The 15517-nt window shown below is 40.1% G+C and overlaps 1 protein-coding gene across 2 annotated transcripts in view; it reads right to left on the reverse strand.

The window, feature by feature from the left end:
* rabep1 (rabaptin, RAB GTPase binding effector protein 1) overlaps positions 1-15517 on the reverse strand; it is a 59463-nt gene that overhangs the window by 14057 nt on the left and 29889 nt on the right. For both annotated transcript variants that reach the window (XM_061898908.1, XM_061898909.1), the window contains exons 8-15: positions 14366-14476; positions 11032-11493; positions 9088-9192; positions 8897-9013; positions 7707-7805; positions 7271-7411; positions 1989-2178; positions 1515-1570 (exon numbers count right to left, since the gene is read on the reverse strand). In XM_061898908.1, coding sequence (XP_061754892.1) covers positions 1515-1570; positions 1989-2178; positions 7271-7411; positions 7707-7805; positions 8897-9013; positions 9088-9192; positions 11032-11493; positions 14366-14476 — 1281 coding nt within the window. The remainder of the gene's footprint in view (positions 1-1514; positions 1571-1988; positions 2179-7270; positions 7412-7706; positions 7806-8896; positions 9014-9087; positions 9193-11031; positions 11494-14365; positions 14477-15517) is intronic.

A 15517-nucleotide genomic window follows, 5' to 3' on the forward strand; every position in this document is an offset into this window, starting at 1 on the left:
AAGAGAGCATATGGATAGAAGAAAATAGCAAATACATTACACATTCCAAGAGACACAGTTGGGAGCATAATTTGCAACTTTAAAGCAAAAGACACAGTGGAAACACTACCTGGGCGTGGTAGAAAGAGGATGCTGTGTGCGTACAGTGGTTAAAACCCCCGGGTAACAGCTGAGGAACTACAACAGGACATTGCAGAGGGGGGAACGCAGGTTTCGTCCCAGACAATAAGGCGTGCACTACGAGATGAAGGCCTCCATGCCTGAACTCCCAGGCGCACCCCACTTCTGACTACCAGGCACAAGAAAAATAGACTCCAGTATGCCAAAAATCATCTGGACAAACCCCAAAGGTTTTGGGAAACAGTTCTATGGAGTGATGAGACAAAACTAGAACTCTTTGGGCCTATGAATCAACGTTATGTCTGGAGGAGAAAAAATTAATCTTAAAAAGAGAAGAACACCTTGCCTACTGTTAAGCATGGTGGGGGGTCAATCGTGCTCTGGGGCTGTTTCTCTGCCTCAGGTACCGGGAATATCCAGCGCGTTCAATGCATTATGAATTCTATTTCCTAACAGGATATATTAGCTGCAAATGTCATGAAGTCAGTGACGAAGCTGAGGCTTGGGAGACGTTGGACCTTCCATCAGGACAAGGATCCCAAGCATACCTCCGAATCAACATAAGAGTGGTTGCAGAAGAAGGGCTGGAAGACTCTGGAGTGGCCTTCACAGTCGCCAGACCTAAATCCTATAGAAAACCTGTGGTGGGACTTGAAGAAGGCAGTTGCAGCACGCAAGCCCAAGAATATGAATGAACTGGAGGCCTTTGCCCAAGAGGAATGGGCTAAAATACCTGTAGATGGTTGCAAGAAGCTTGTGTCCGGTTATGTATCACGTTTGAAGGATGTCATTACAACCAAAGGGTGTTCTACTAAGTACTAAAGATGCATGTAACTAGGGGGTTGAATAATTTTGTCAATGAGATATTAAGAAAAATACCCTTTTTTGGTATTTTGTAAAATACAGTGATACAATTTAAGTTGCATTTGTCTATTTGACACATCTTTATTTGATATGACTATAAACAAAATACGGAATAAATGTCCAACTTGCTAAAACACCAAAATTGTGTGGGGGTTGAATCATTTTGATCACAACTGTACATACATATGTAGATAGATGGATGGATGGATAGATATATAGATAGATAGATAGATAGATGGATAGATAATATATATATATATATATATATATATATATATATATATATATATATATATATATATATATATATATATATATATATATATATATATATATATATATATATATATATATATATATATATATATATATGTATGTGTGTGTATGCCTTAAAGGGTTATATGTATAAATATATTATAAGATGTGACTTTAAGGTTTTATTACTTATGTATAAAATGCTAAACGGTCTAGCTCCATATAAAATATAACATACGGTATATCATAAACATAACATATCACACTTGACATACCTGCTCCTTCTCTGCCTTTGTCTGCTCCAACTCCGTCTTCAAAGTTGAGAACGACGCTGTGGGAAGAAGATACATTGTGATAGGATCAAAAACATGGCTCATGGCCTCAGCACTTTGGTTTGCGAATGTGACAAAGCTGCACAAGCTCAAATTAGTTGTTTGGTAGACCAAAGTGCAGATGAGGTGTTCAGTTAAGCAAGTTTTGCATCAATTTGAGCGTTAGTGTGTAGTAGAGCACACCTAACAATGTACACACACACACACAAGTAGGTGGGAAGTACATGTTGTCATACCTATCAAGATGTCTGAAAGACAACAAAGGAGAAACAACAGAAACAAAAAAGAACGTAAAGACATCTGTAGGACGTCACAACAAATATTCACGATGGATTCTGCCCCAAGTTGATGCGCAATGTTCTCCTCTGACGTCATTTCCTGTTACACCCCCCTAGAGTTTCATCACTGATTACTCACCGATCTCCTCCTTACAGCTCTCGATCTCCAGCTGCAGCGTATCCTCGAGATTTTCTTTGAGGCACTGCTCTGCCTGGATCTGCTCCTTCAAGAAGAGAATTTCCGCCATCAGCTTCTCCTCCATGTGGTCGGCGGACGTCCGCAGCGCCACCGTGTCCTCCCGCAGCTGTAACACCTTGGACTGGAGATCCTGAGGACAAACCACAATGTATGTTTATAAAGGGTGTCCCTATCCAATATTGATATCGGACTGTTATCAGCAAAAAAAAAAAGTATCGGATTATATTGGGTGTCATCTAAAATCTCTTATGGAAGCGCTGATTCAAGCAGTCCTGCACCGTGTTGATTTGTGCAAAGTAGGATAACCAGCTAACATCTAAATGTCTTCCAATAAGCACACAAGTTTTTTTTTCTATATTAGTCAAGTCATTTACAAAAAGTAAACTACTAAAAGCTAGCAGCTACACAACAATTAAGCGCACAGTAGCACACGAGCTAGACATACGTAATAAGTGTCCTAATCAAACAACATTGTAGTTTCCGACCTTTGTCAGTTTGAACAAGTATCAAATCATTGTAGTTGCATATTACTTACACATACAAAGTCTCCAAAGCGGAAGCTTATCAGAGTAACCAGCAACAAAAGTGTCCGCATTATTCAATTTGCTGCATCATGGTCTTAACTTAATCCAATAGGTGCTGCCAAAACACTAATTTGCATTCTACTTCAATTAAAAGACAGCATAAGTCCATTGCAGATAGTTAATAATAAACAGGTTAGTGTTTATTCATACCTACCATTGTTTTCTGTTTGACTAATTTATCTTAAACAAAACCGCTTGTAACATTCATCACACCAAAATAATAATCCTATGTACTATGATTCATGCTGACATTCTTTCCAACTAATATCTGTATCAGCCAATACCGAAGGCTGCAATGTCGGAATCAGAAGTGAAACAGTTGTATCGGGACACCTCTAATGTTCATATAATATCAGTGCAGATGACAAAGTAATGTCATATGAATACAAGGGGGAAAAACTATTACCATTTACCAATTACTGCAGTAATACACAGCAAAATAATGTCTCCTCAATGCAGAATCAATGAGACTCTTGTCCTTGCTTCCCTGCAACTTATTTTGCTAACCTACTGTGATCCTTGTGATCCTTTTGAAATAAGATACCAAGAATACAAAAAATGAAATGGATATACTGGTATTTCAAACAAATGTATTTGCGGCCTGCTACAATAATTATAATAATAATATGTTTTATTTGTATTAAATTTAACATTTGAACAAGCCAGTACGAGACCTTCCGGTACGCCAACAAGCTAGGGATTGGGGGCAGTATAAATACTGTCTATTGATGGTGGTTTAATTTGCTTGCTTTGACAGTAAAAATAAAATAAGAACAGCGAAAAAGGAATTAATTTATTTTTGTTCAATAAGCACTGTAGCGCATCATATCATAGCAAACAGAGAAGTCTGCCCTTGTTCCTTAGCTACATGAAAACATGGGCCTTGGAAAACCTTTTGTTATATCTAACCCTCTTAGTTAGTCCAATGCTTCCGTTCCGCTTGGGACTCAAACCTAGAGATAGGCACCGGGCTAAAAGCCTAAACTGTCCAATCGATTTTTGCGCAAGCTCTTAAGGTTTTAGGGAGTGAGGTTTACCAATGTACACTTGGCACAAGTGCACTGGCTGACCTCCGTTACATAAGCACTGTAGCATAGCATAACACAGCACAGCTTAGCATACATAACATGGCGTAATATAAAACAACCTTGATATATATGTATATCTATATATATGTGTGTGTGTGTCTGTGTACAGTGGGGCAAAAAAGTATTTAGTCAGCCACCGATTGTGCAAGTTCTCCCACTTAAAATGATGGATGGATGGATGGATGGATGGATGGATGGATGGATGGATGGATGGATGGATGGATGGATGGATGGATGAATGGATGGATGGATGGATGGATGGATGGATGGATGGATGGATGGATGGATGGATGGATGGATGGATGGATGGATGGATGGATGGATGGATGGATGGATGGATGGATGGATGGATGGATGGATGGATGGATGGATGGATGGATGGATGGATGGATGGATGGATGGATGGATGGATGGATGGATGGATGGATGGATGGATGGATGGATGGATGGATGGATGGATGGATGGATGGATGGATGGATGGATGGATGGATGGATGGATGGATGGATGGATGGATGGATGGATGGATGGATGGATGGATGGATGGATGGATGGATGGATGGATAGATAGATAGATAGATAGATAGATAGATAGTACTTTATTGATTCCTTCAGGAGAGTTCCTTCAGGAAAATTAAAATTCCAGCAGCAGTGTACAGAGTTGAGATCAATTTAAAAAAAATAAAAAAAATAAATAAAAATTAAAAAGTAAATAATGGGGGTTTAAAAGGAAACAAAATAAAGAAATATTACAAAAAGAATAAAAACAATGGGAATGACAATATAACAGTAAAATAAGAATATAACAAGACGAAGTAGGCAGTAGTGACCATGTTATGAAAACGAATTGCACTGTTAATGTTTTACATCCCCTGTCATCCTAGTACCCCCCGCCCCCCGTCCCAGAGAGGAGTTGTACAGTCTAATGGAGTGTGGGAAAAAGGAGTTCTTGAGTCTATTAGTCCTGCACTTGGGATGAAGCAGTCTAGCACTGAACAGGCTCCTCTGGCTACTGATAACACTATGCAGAGGGTGACTGGCATCATCCAGGATGCTTACTAGTTTGTCAACAGTCCTCTTCTCTGCCACCGTCACCAGTGAGTCCAGTTTCATTCCCATTGTAGAACCGGCCCGCCTGATCAGTTTCTCAAGTCTGGAGCTGTCCTTCTTAGATGTACTGCCCCCCCAGCACACTACTATGTAGAACAGAACATTGGCAACCACAGATTGGTTGTACATCCACAGGAGTTTTTTACAAATGTTGAAGGAGTGCAGTCTCCTGAGGAAGTACAGCCTGCTCTGTCCTTTCTTGTACTGGTGGTCCGTGTTAACAGTCCAGTCCAGCTTTGGTGGACTGGACTGTTATACCAAAAAGTTATACCAAAATACCAAAAAGTTCTATTTTGGTTTCATCTGACCACATGACATTCTCCCAATCCTCTGCTGTATCATCCATGTATCCATTTTGGTATAAACTCAACTCGTCGTGTTTGGAGGAAGAAGAATACTGAGTTGCATCCCAAGAACACAATACCTACTGTGAAGCATGGGGGTGGAAACATCATGCTTTGGGGCTGTTTTTCTGCTAAGGGGACAGGACGATTGATCCATGTTAAGGAAAGAATGAATGCGGCCATGTATCGTGAGATTTTGAGCCAAAACCTCCTTCCGTTAGTGAGAGCTTTGAATGGTTGACCAAATACTTATTTTCCACCATAATTTATAAATACATTCTTAAAAATTCCTACAATGTGAATTCCTGGATTTGTTTTCGCATTCTGTCTCTCACAGTTGAAGTGTACCTATGATGAAAATTACAGACCTCTGTCACCAATTTAAGTGGGAGAACTTGCACAATCTGTGGCTGACTAAATACTTTTTTGCCCACTGTATGTATCTAACAACCAACATAACCCGCCATCAGTGTGTGAATGTGTGTGTGAATGTGTAAATAGTGTCAAGGCACTTTGAGTTCCTTAAAAAAGAAAGGTAGAAAAGCACTATACAAGTACAACAAATTTACCATTTACCATAACATAGGAGTGATGGCTCAACAATCTCTTTTTTATTCAAACAATATTAAAGCAAGCTTAAATGTCAAAATATTTTTTGAACACTCTGGAAGTTTTGAGGTGACCAACAAGCAGTGGCTTAACGTAATTACCAATAGTGTAAGCAAAAACGAGCAGTGTGAAGCGATCCTTTGGAAACTGTGAAACTTTTATTAGTAGATTGCACAGTTCAGTACATATTCCGTACAATTGACCACTAAATGGTAAAACGCAAATAAGTTTTTTAACTTGTTTAAGTCAGGGTCCACGTTAATCAATTCATGGTAAATGAATCAGCTTGTGTCCCGGTAGTGACTTTCCTTCACTGTAACAAAACAAAAGGTCCGCTGTGGCATCTTTTTCAGTCTCATCACAATTAAAGACTTGCAGCGGATCAAAACCCCCTTCGCTAAATAAAATCCTTGAACTGAAGGGCTGCAAGCCTGAGGCTAACTAGCTAAAACGCTGGCTCAGTGGTTGTGTAGCAACCTGAAGCTATACAGCAGGACTGTGAGAGTTTGGACACGTTTAAAACGTTTCTGATCACACAAAGTGATCTCTAAGACAGGCTCACACAGCTCCGACCTGTGCAAAGTACGACAATTGTTGAAATAACCTTGTCAGAAGGGCCGCTCGCCATCAAAGCTCATCGAAATGGCCGTGCCTTTGTCTACAGGATGTAAACAGGATGCGACATACGCGGCAATGCCTCTTCAAAATGGCCGTGCTCAACGTGGACAGCAAAGGATGTCATCAAAATGGCGGCCAGCGGTGGTTTCAAGCAGCATGAAAAGTGAATGAATGAATGAAGCGTTCATACACCGAGACATGGTCCGCACACAGAGGTCTTTTTGTTGCAATGTAAACGAGGTCCTACTGTATAATTAATATGTAATGACTTGTCCAGGGTGTACCCTGCCTTCCGCCCGATTGTAGCTGAGATAGGCGCCAGCGACCCCGAAAGGGAATAAGCGGTAGAAAATGGATGGATAGGATATTACAGCATCTTGCTATACGAATCCATACGTATTTTTATTATTTGATATGTATTTAAAATGATTACTCAAAAAGGCGATTTGGGCTTACTCTCAGTAGAATGATCTTGGTTTACTGCTGCAGTCCATTTGGGTTCAATTTGTGACATCATGCTCTTACGCAACGTCTCCGGTGCGGACGCCCACTGAGGAAAGACAGAGGCACTAAAAGGCATCTCGCGATGCGTTCGTAGGCGCTCGATAGTGCACCAGTGTGGCTGTGAAATTTTTAAAAAGGGCAGCTTGTTCAACCGCCAACGGGTTGAAAAAGTCACTGGTGTATCCCAGGTGCACCAACTACCATGTGATGCTGCAGGAAGTGTGGGAGGAGCACGTGTGTTTGTGTGTGTTTGTGTGTGTGTGTGTGTGTGTGTGTGTGTGTGTGTGTGTGTGTGTGTGAGAAAGTGTCATCCTGTGTAGAGCTAAACTAAGTTTATAGGAAAAGATGTAATGCAAAAACACATACTTGCACAGTGCTGGGCATGGTGAAGCCCTCTTGTTGCTGCAGCTCTGTGTGGAGACGGTGTTTTCCCTGCAGGCTCTCGTTGTCCCGCTGTAGTCGGCTGAGCTCGTCTGCCACTTGCTCTCTCGACTGCACCAGCACAGCCTAAAATAAACACGGCGAGTGAAACATGAGAATTGCCGCTCAGAAGGATGCTGAACTACAAGAAAGGCAATAGTATTGTAAATTTACTATCAACACAGCCATTGTTGTCTGCATCGCTGAAAACAAGTGTGTTGCGAGATATTTGTGTCTTGTTTCCTACAGTCAAGCATGCCTGAGTGCTGCCGGGTACTTGGGTGTTGCGGTTTATTTGAGAAGGGACATGAATCACACGTGAACAATATCCACATGCTGACAGTAAATCTACTGTATAATAATATGGAAATGTGTTGCTTACCATCTGTTCTTGTGTGTTCCTCTTAGCGTCACTGAAGGCCTCTTGTAGCGTGCCGAGCAGCGTCTCCGACTCCTGGACTCTTTGCATGAGGGCGGCCACCTGTCACACAGCCAAACAAATGAACTGTCTTTCCTTTACTGCCAATCCCTACTTTGATGGCTTCATTATTTACAGTTGAACCTCGATTTATGAACCTCTCTATGTGCGAACATTTCAATATAGAAACTTTTAGATCGAGCCAAATATGCCTCCGTGCGTGATCTATGTATGAAAACTTTATCCATTCATTATGTGTGCCACCTGCAGGCAAAAACGCAGGGCGCAGCATATTTGGGAAGGTGGAGCCCTCCTTGTCACTTGCTGTGCAGTATACTACTAGTCACTTCTCAGCGCTTCAGCGTGTGTGCCTTTTTTTTTTTTTTTTTCACAAGTTTTGTCAATTGTGACAACTCAATATGAGTCCAAAAAAGACAACGGACCAGCATGGAAAGAAGGAGGGAATAGTTGTGGAATAAAAAAATATAAAATTAATGGAAAAATCCTAACACAGCAAGTTTAATTGTGATGAGACCGGACTTCTCTGGAAAAATATGACTAAACAGACTTATTTCACAACGAAGGAGAAGACTTACCTCTCGTTCAGCTGCGCCTCTTTCAAGACACACAGATGGCCCCTTTCCCTTGATCTCTCTCTTCTCTCCCAGTCTCTGTCTACTGCTTTTTCGTCAGCTCCTCTTTTGCTGATGTTAATGTAAGTGGATTTTACTTTTTTTTAAAATGTTTCTTATTGTAGCAATATGGTTGTTAAAGTTAGGATTTGGGGGATTTCAGATCATTTCTGAGGGCACCAAAGGGACTTCAGTGTGTGGGCGCGTGTTAGCAGAGCAGCGCATACAGAGGACAGCCGCTTGTTGTTGTTGTTGTTTTGGCTGGTTAATAAAAAAAATGGTGATCTTTCACACCTTTGGTATGTTTGCACTTAATATTGTGTTCAAAGTATACAAACCTTATTTGTATATGTTTACATATAAAGTTTTGTTGAGACTAGAAACCATTATTAATATTTACATTGTTTATTAGAGAAAAATTAGTTTCACTGTACTACCTTTTTGATTGACGAACCCTGTTCAAGAACCAATTAATTTTGCAAATCGAGGTTCCACTGTATTTAGTATTTGTTGTATCCAAACCTTAGTGGACGTTTCCTCGTTTCCCGTCTTGACAGAGTCTTCCAGGTTCTGTTTCTCGGTCATCGTCCTTTCCAGCTGATCGTTGGCCTGACGCAGCATCGCCTGCAATTTCTTCACCTGCAAACCGGCGATAAAATGATTAGCTGAGGATGAACACGAGCATTTGGAGAGGCAGTAACAACGAACAAGACCTGATCTCGCGTCTCGGCTTCTTGTTTCTGGAGAACCTGCAGCTGCTTCTCGTAGTTGGAGCACATGTCGCAACGACGGCCCAGCTTCCTGCCGGCGTTCTTCACCTGGACACAAAGAACAAACAGCGCCACATTTGACGACAGTACACAGGAGTAGGGATGTTCCGATCAGGGCTTTGCGTTGCCAATACCGATCATCCATGAGTGAAATCGGCCTATAAGTTGGATTCAGTCATGTGAATTTTGAACAGAAGTAAACAAAGTGGTGGGGAATTAAACAAACATGGCTATTGTGCTGTAAAACGTGTAAAAACTGAGTACGCAAGGGGCCTGGATCTTACCACTAAGCGCAGATACAAGCAAAAAATTCAAACCATGCAATGGAATTTATCAATATACGTTACCAAAATAAGATTTGTCGAGTGATCTAGTATTATCTGTTTGTTGCGTTCCCAGTCATGTCAAACTATCGTGTGATCCAGACAACTTGGAAAAGCATGGAGCTCCACAACTTCTTTGTGTGTGGTTGGGTCAAGGAAATTGGTATTAAGACTCTCCCTGAAAATTGATGCATTGCATTTCATGATAGATGTCAACATTGTGTATGTCCTGAAGGGTGGTCTACCTCATCTTCATATACATACATACATACATACATACTGTACATACATGAATACATACATACATATATACACACACATATATACATATACACACACACACACACACATATATATATATATATATATATATATATATATACATACATACATATATATATTCTGTATATATATTTATGAAACAGATATACATTTTTTTGTTAACATGTTAAAAGGTTTTTGATAAAAATACAAGCTTGTTTGACACACATAGATTCCCTTCTTTCATGAAGAAAAGAACATAAATTGGTGTATTACCTGATTCTGATGATTTGCACTGATTGGAATCAGACAGGATTCAGAGGACTGCTGATAAGTTTCACATTTTCGAAGTCACATTGTGGAGGAGAAAAAACAGTCCTCCATTCTGTCCAATACCACATGAAAGTGGTTTGTTTCTGGCATCTTATTTGTCCAGCTTCCATACTCATTTTTATACACTTTACAAGAAATACATTAACGGCAAACTCCGTAGCTTGCCAGCTTGTGTGCACTAGCTTTCTGAGACTGTTTTTTTGTCAGCGCAGGCAGGATGGAGCAGCGCATTTACTATGAAGACAGGAACTGTGCTGTTTTTCTTTAGGCTTTTGACAGCAGGTACGGCGCGAGCGTCTGTTGAAATAAAAAGTGTTTCTTGCCTCCCTGCCGATCGTTATTTTCTTATTACTAAGCTCACAAGATCCTCGGGTGCCGGGAATGTGAAAGTGAAAGTGAAAGTGAAAGTGACGTCATAGTGAAGATTGATGATCGCTAATTTTTAGGTCTATTTTTTTTTTTAAAGCCTGGCTGGTGGTCGACTGACACACACTCAACGATCGACCGAATAGGCACCCCTGATCTACATAATGCATACATATGTATTGCTTGATATATAATCATTTATATATCATTTGAATTATTATCTGAGGTGGAAGGTTATGGTGTTAGAGATATATTATTTGGAGAATTAACATATAATAAATCAATGCCTTACCTCTAATAAATGTCAGGCAGTCTCTGCATTTGAGTAAATAAAAGCACCATTTCTGTAATTATGGTGTAGAAAATATTTTTTGGGTATCCACAGAGCAGTATATAACTACAGTATGGTACTGTCAGACAATGTATATCAGCGTATAATATTGTGTTAATCTATTATAATGCATGCATTGTACTTGGAATATATTATTATATTATGAAAATTGTTAATTTTTTTTATATAAAGGCACACACATTTTTTTTGTAAAAAAAAAACATAAAACTGCAACATGAATTCTGCCTAGCAACAAGTGACTGCAAAGTGTACCTCTTGTTGCAGCAGGTTCCACTCGCTGTCGCTGACCAGCCGGTAGCCTGAAGGAGGTAGATAAGCAGTGTCGGGGGCTTGAGAGATGCTGGACAGCAACGACGCAGTCTCCTCCTGCTCGGGTGTCATGGCTTTAATGGCCTTCTCTTGGTCTTTTGTCAGCAGGAAGTGGCTGGCTGTGAGCTTTATAGAGCTGATGGATGAGGTCTCGCCAAAACTACTGTCCGCGACCCCGCAGTCTGCCCCCACCAAGGGCCCAAAGTCCGACTCGTCCAAGTGGCTGGCTGACTTGGCCTTGTGGTTCTGACCGCCCAGGCCCTGCTGGGCAGATAGCGAGGAACCGAGGCTGTCTGTCGACTGGACTCTTCGCAAGTTGTCCTTGTAAGGATCCGCCAGGCCCCCCGTCACCAAGTCAGCGTCCAGGGAGTGCATGGAGCCGTGGGCGCTGTGGTTGGTCGACATCTGAGGGGGGCATAAAGCAAAGAAATGAAATCGGAAAATAAATCTAAATGAAGCAGGAAACACTATTGAGGTCTTATGCTTCTGGGTAAAAAAAAAGCAATTACACCCTATTTCTGAAATAAAATGAAAATACAGCTTCACCACTTTAGTCATAATTTTTGTGCTTAAGAAACTTCCCTATGACTTTCGATCCAGCCTTCTTCCATTTGTTTGATATTGTCATCAGTAGTTTATAGAGAAAGTATGGCCAACTAAACAACAGGTGCCATGACTGCTATCAAGGATGAGTGTGGCTTTGATGCATCTGTTTTTCTGACAAAAAAAAATAAAAAAATAATACATCTACATAGAGTTCTAAACATACTCTGGATCATTCATAAACTTACAATAAAACTTGCTTTTATTTAGTGTGAGTATAACTTTGCGGTCATATTTGACGCACCCTGCTGCTGCATCCCTGCAGCGCTTCGTGACCAGCAGGCACTCTTCACGCAGCCGACGGAGCAATAAATGTAAAAAATACACAAAACGACCAAGACATTACTTATTACCTTCATTTGGCCAAAACCTTCATTAGTTTTGGACCAACAATCACAGAGAAAATTGTATTTGTAATCACTGTATGTATCACTCATTACCAGTGGCGGGGCGTGCGTTTCCCACCTAAGCCTTCAGTCATGTCCGAGTTCAATGATTACCTCTCAAAATACCATATTTTATGTCACTACATGACCATTGCTGGAGAAATACTATACAGAAACCCATTTTTTGCCCTATTTATCATTAAATCACCTCAACAGTGTACAAAACATATCTTATTAAAAGTATCTGTAGCACCCATGAGCCAGTGGTACCCCTCGTGGTAAAGTTAAAGTAGTTAAAGTACCAATGATTGTCACACTCACACTGGGTGTGATGAAATTTGTCCTCTACATTTGACCCATCCCCTCGATCACCCCCTGGGAAGTGAGGGGAGCAGTGGGCAGCAGCGGTGCCGCGCCCGGGAATCATTTATGGAGATTTAACCCCCAATTCCAACCCTTGATGCTGAGTGCCAAGCAGGGAGGCAATGGGTCCCATTTTTATAGTCTTTGGTATGTTTTGGACATTTTTATAGTCTTTGGTATGACTCGGCCAGGGTTTGAACTCACAACCTACCGATTTCAGGGCGGACACTCTAACCACTAGACCACTCACACTAACAGTTCAGTATGGGAAACACATATTTACCATTAATTAGTTGCTTTTTAAAATGCAAATAAGTAACATATTGCCTCTTAGTTAGTCATTATTACCCTAATAATGCCTTATTCTGCATGGCCTTATTATACAACCAGTAAGCCATTAACTAAGAGTCTTCCCTCAATAGCCTCAGAACTATTGCTTATCAATGACCCTAATCCTAACCCTAACCCTTATATGTTCCCCTAATGTCCAAATAACTCTAAATTAAGTCTTTGAGACTTTAATAAGCAACTAATTAATGGTGAATATGTTTCCTATACTAAAGTGTTACCTTATTATTATTATTTTAACTGATCTTTCTTTTTGTAACACACCAAGTGAATAAGTGTACTTTTGTACTTATTTAGCCATATTTCTGCACAATAATTCAGACATGGTAACACTGGTGAGGAGTAAAGAATGTGGAGTGATTTTTGGTCCAGAACATATTTTGCTTTATTAATTATTGACGTATTTCTTGCTACTTTATGTTGTACATTTCTAATGAGATTTTCACTTCATTTTCTCATCTATTATTAAACCCAAAATGTGGTTTCTTTTACTCATTCAAGTCTGTCTATTTGAATTTATGTTTGACTTATTCTTCTGCTGATACCAAATTGCATTATTTTAGTTTTACTGAGATTCAAGGATAGTCTGTTTTTTTCAAATCATCTCTTTAATTTGTTCATATTTCTGTTATTTGTATTAGCTTCATTGTGTTCTCTCCTGAACAAAACACAGATGTTGTGTCGCGTTTACCTCGCACAAGACGCTGTATTTGGTAGCTCTCCTGTGTTGACGGCGAACCTTCATTTACCATACTTGTCTTCTTTCGGGGTTGAGGGGAAAGTGATGTAAAAACTTTCCACAATTCTTGCGGGTGGAGCAGCCCCTTGCTGCACAACAGGGCACTTTTACTTGTTGAAGGTATTTTTACTTGTTGAAAAACTAACAAGGAAGTGGCGCAAAAATATTGCATCAGCGCAGAGTAAGTAGCAGTCATGGCGCCCTGTAGTCACATGAGTGCCTTTTGACCAATCATTAAAGAGATCACCTGAAACCGAGTTGGCCATACTCTTTCTACACATCTCTGTACATCGTTAGTCATTACTGCTACAAGTGGTGGAAAAGTGTATTGCAACTGAGTACAGCTGCAACCACAGTTGAAAATATTTTTTTAGCCGCCTTCTTGGGGTTGCTCGCTGCCCTATAATGGGCCGTGGCCCTATGGTTAAGTAACAATAATATATCATTTGTACCCATGTATTTAAGTTTCGACAGTGTTTTTTTCTTTTTATGTTTGACGGTGGTAGTTTATTTTTAAATTTTGAGTACAAATGTAAAATTTTCATATATTTATACTTCTCTTATTTTTCCACTAATATGATCAGTAATAAAAATAAGATGTTACTTTTGTGCCAGTATACTTCTTAAAAGTTTTATGATACCAACAGTTTAACCCTGAGACATTAATTATATTTCCATTCATTCCTAGGAATGCATTGACATTATAAAGAGATCCTATTTCATAGTGTCATGTATGCAAAAACTATAACACACAATAAGACAACTGTGAAGATACCGTTACAATTCTCAAAGGGAATGTAGCGTGATATCAGACGATAATGGGCACGGATCCGATTACCTCCTCGACGCTGAGACCGAGGAATAAATCCTCCAGGGGCTCTGTGTTGTCTCCGCCATCTTCCTCATGGAGATCCTTCACTTGGCTCAGCCTTTCTTTCTCGTCCTCCTCCTAGAACAGAAAAATAAACTGTAACAGTATACTCGGCAGACAATGCCGTATTTTCCGGACGGTTGGCCGCACCGGACGACAAGGCGCACTGCCGATGAGGGGGTCGAGTCAGGTTTATTTTCATACAAAAGGCACACCGGATTATAGTGCGCATTAAAGGGGGTCATATTTTATTTCATTTTTTTCTAAATTGAAAACACTTCCTTGTTGTCTATATAACATGTAATTGTGGTTCTTTGGTCAAAATGTTGCACAAATCATCTTCAAGCGTTTTCTGACAGTCGCTTCAGGATGCGCCGTTTTGTGGGCGCTCTTATTTACGTGGCTCACCTTCAGCCACGTCTTTTCCCCGTCATCTTCGTTAAAGTGGTGTAGTGTGCAAGGACGGGAGTGGAAAAAGTGTCAAAAGATGGAGCTAACTGTTTTAATGACATTCAGAGTTTACTTAAATCAATAACGGAGCAGCATCTCCTATTCCGTGGCTCACTCATGCAATAACAACATCCGACCGGAACTCTCTAATAACTCGGGTGAATAATATAAACTCACTATACCGGTATGTTTTAGCGCTTTCATGACGAGTTTACTGACAGATGTAAGTAAGAACTTTACACTACTTTATATTAGAAATGGTAACAGCGGAGAATGAATGTCCCATAACAAGAAGATAGAGAAAAAGAAGAAGCTTATCAACTACACCGTCGGCACAGACTACAAACGCGCAAATTTTCAGGTTGTTTGCAGATCCCAAATACAGATCAGAAGGTAAAAAAAGTCTCTTTCCATAATATTGCGAAACAAAACACCAGATAATATGTCTTACCATATACACACACCATAATAATACTCATATGTTGAAGCCCAGTACAATCCATCAAGTGGTGCGGCTTCATAGCTTACCAAAGTCGTACTAAAATATTTTGATCGATTTTTGAGCGTTGTGTGTAATGTTCTATAATTTCAATGGAACATATAAAATGTTGGTGTTGTTTACTTGAGACATATTGCAGTCTACACGTATCTTTTATGTGTGACTGCCAT

The sequence above is a fragment of the Nerophis ophidion genome, linkage group LG04 (assembly GCF_033978795.1).
Source record: "Nerophis ophidion isolate RoL-2023_Sa linkage group LG04, RoL_Noph_v1.0, whole genome shotgun sequence".
NCBI lineage: Eukaryota > Metazoa > Chordata > Actinopteri > Syngnathiformes > Syngnathidae > Nerophis > Nerophis ophidion.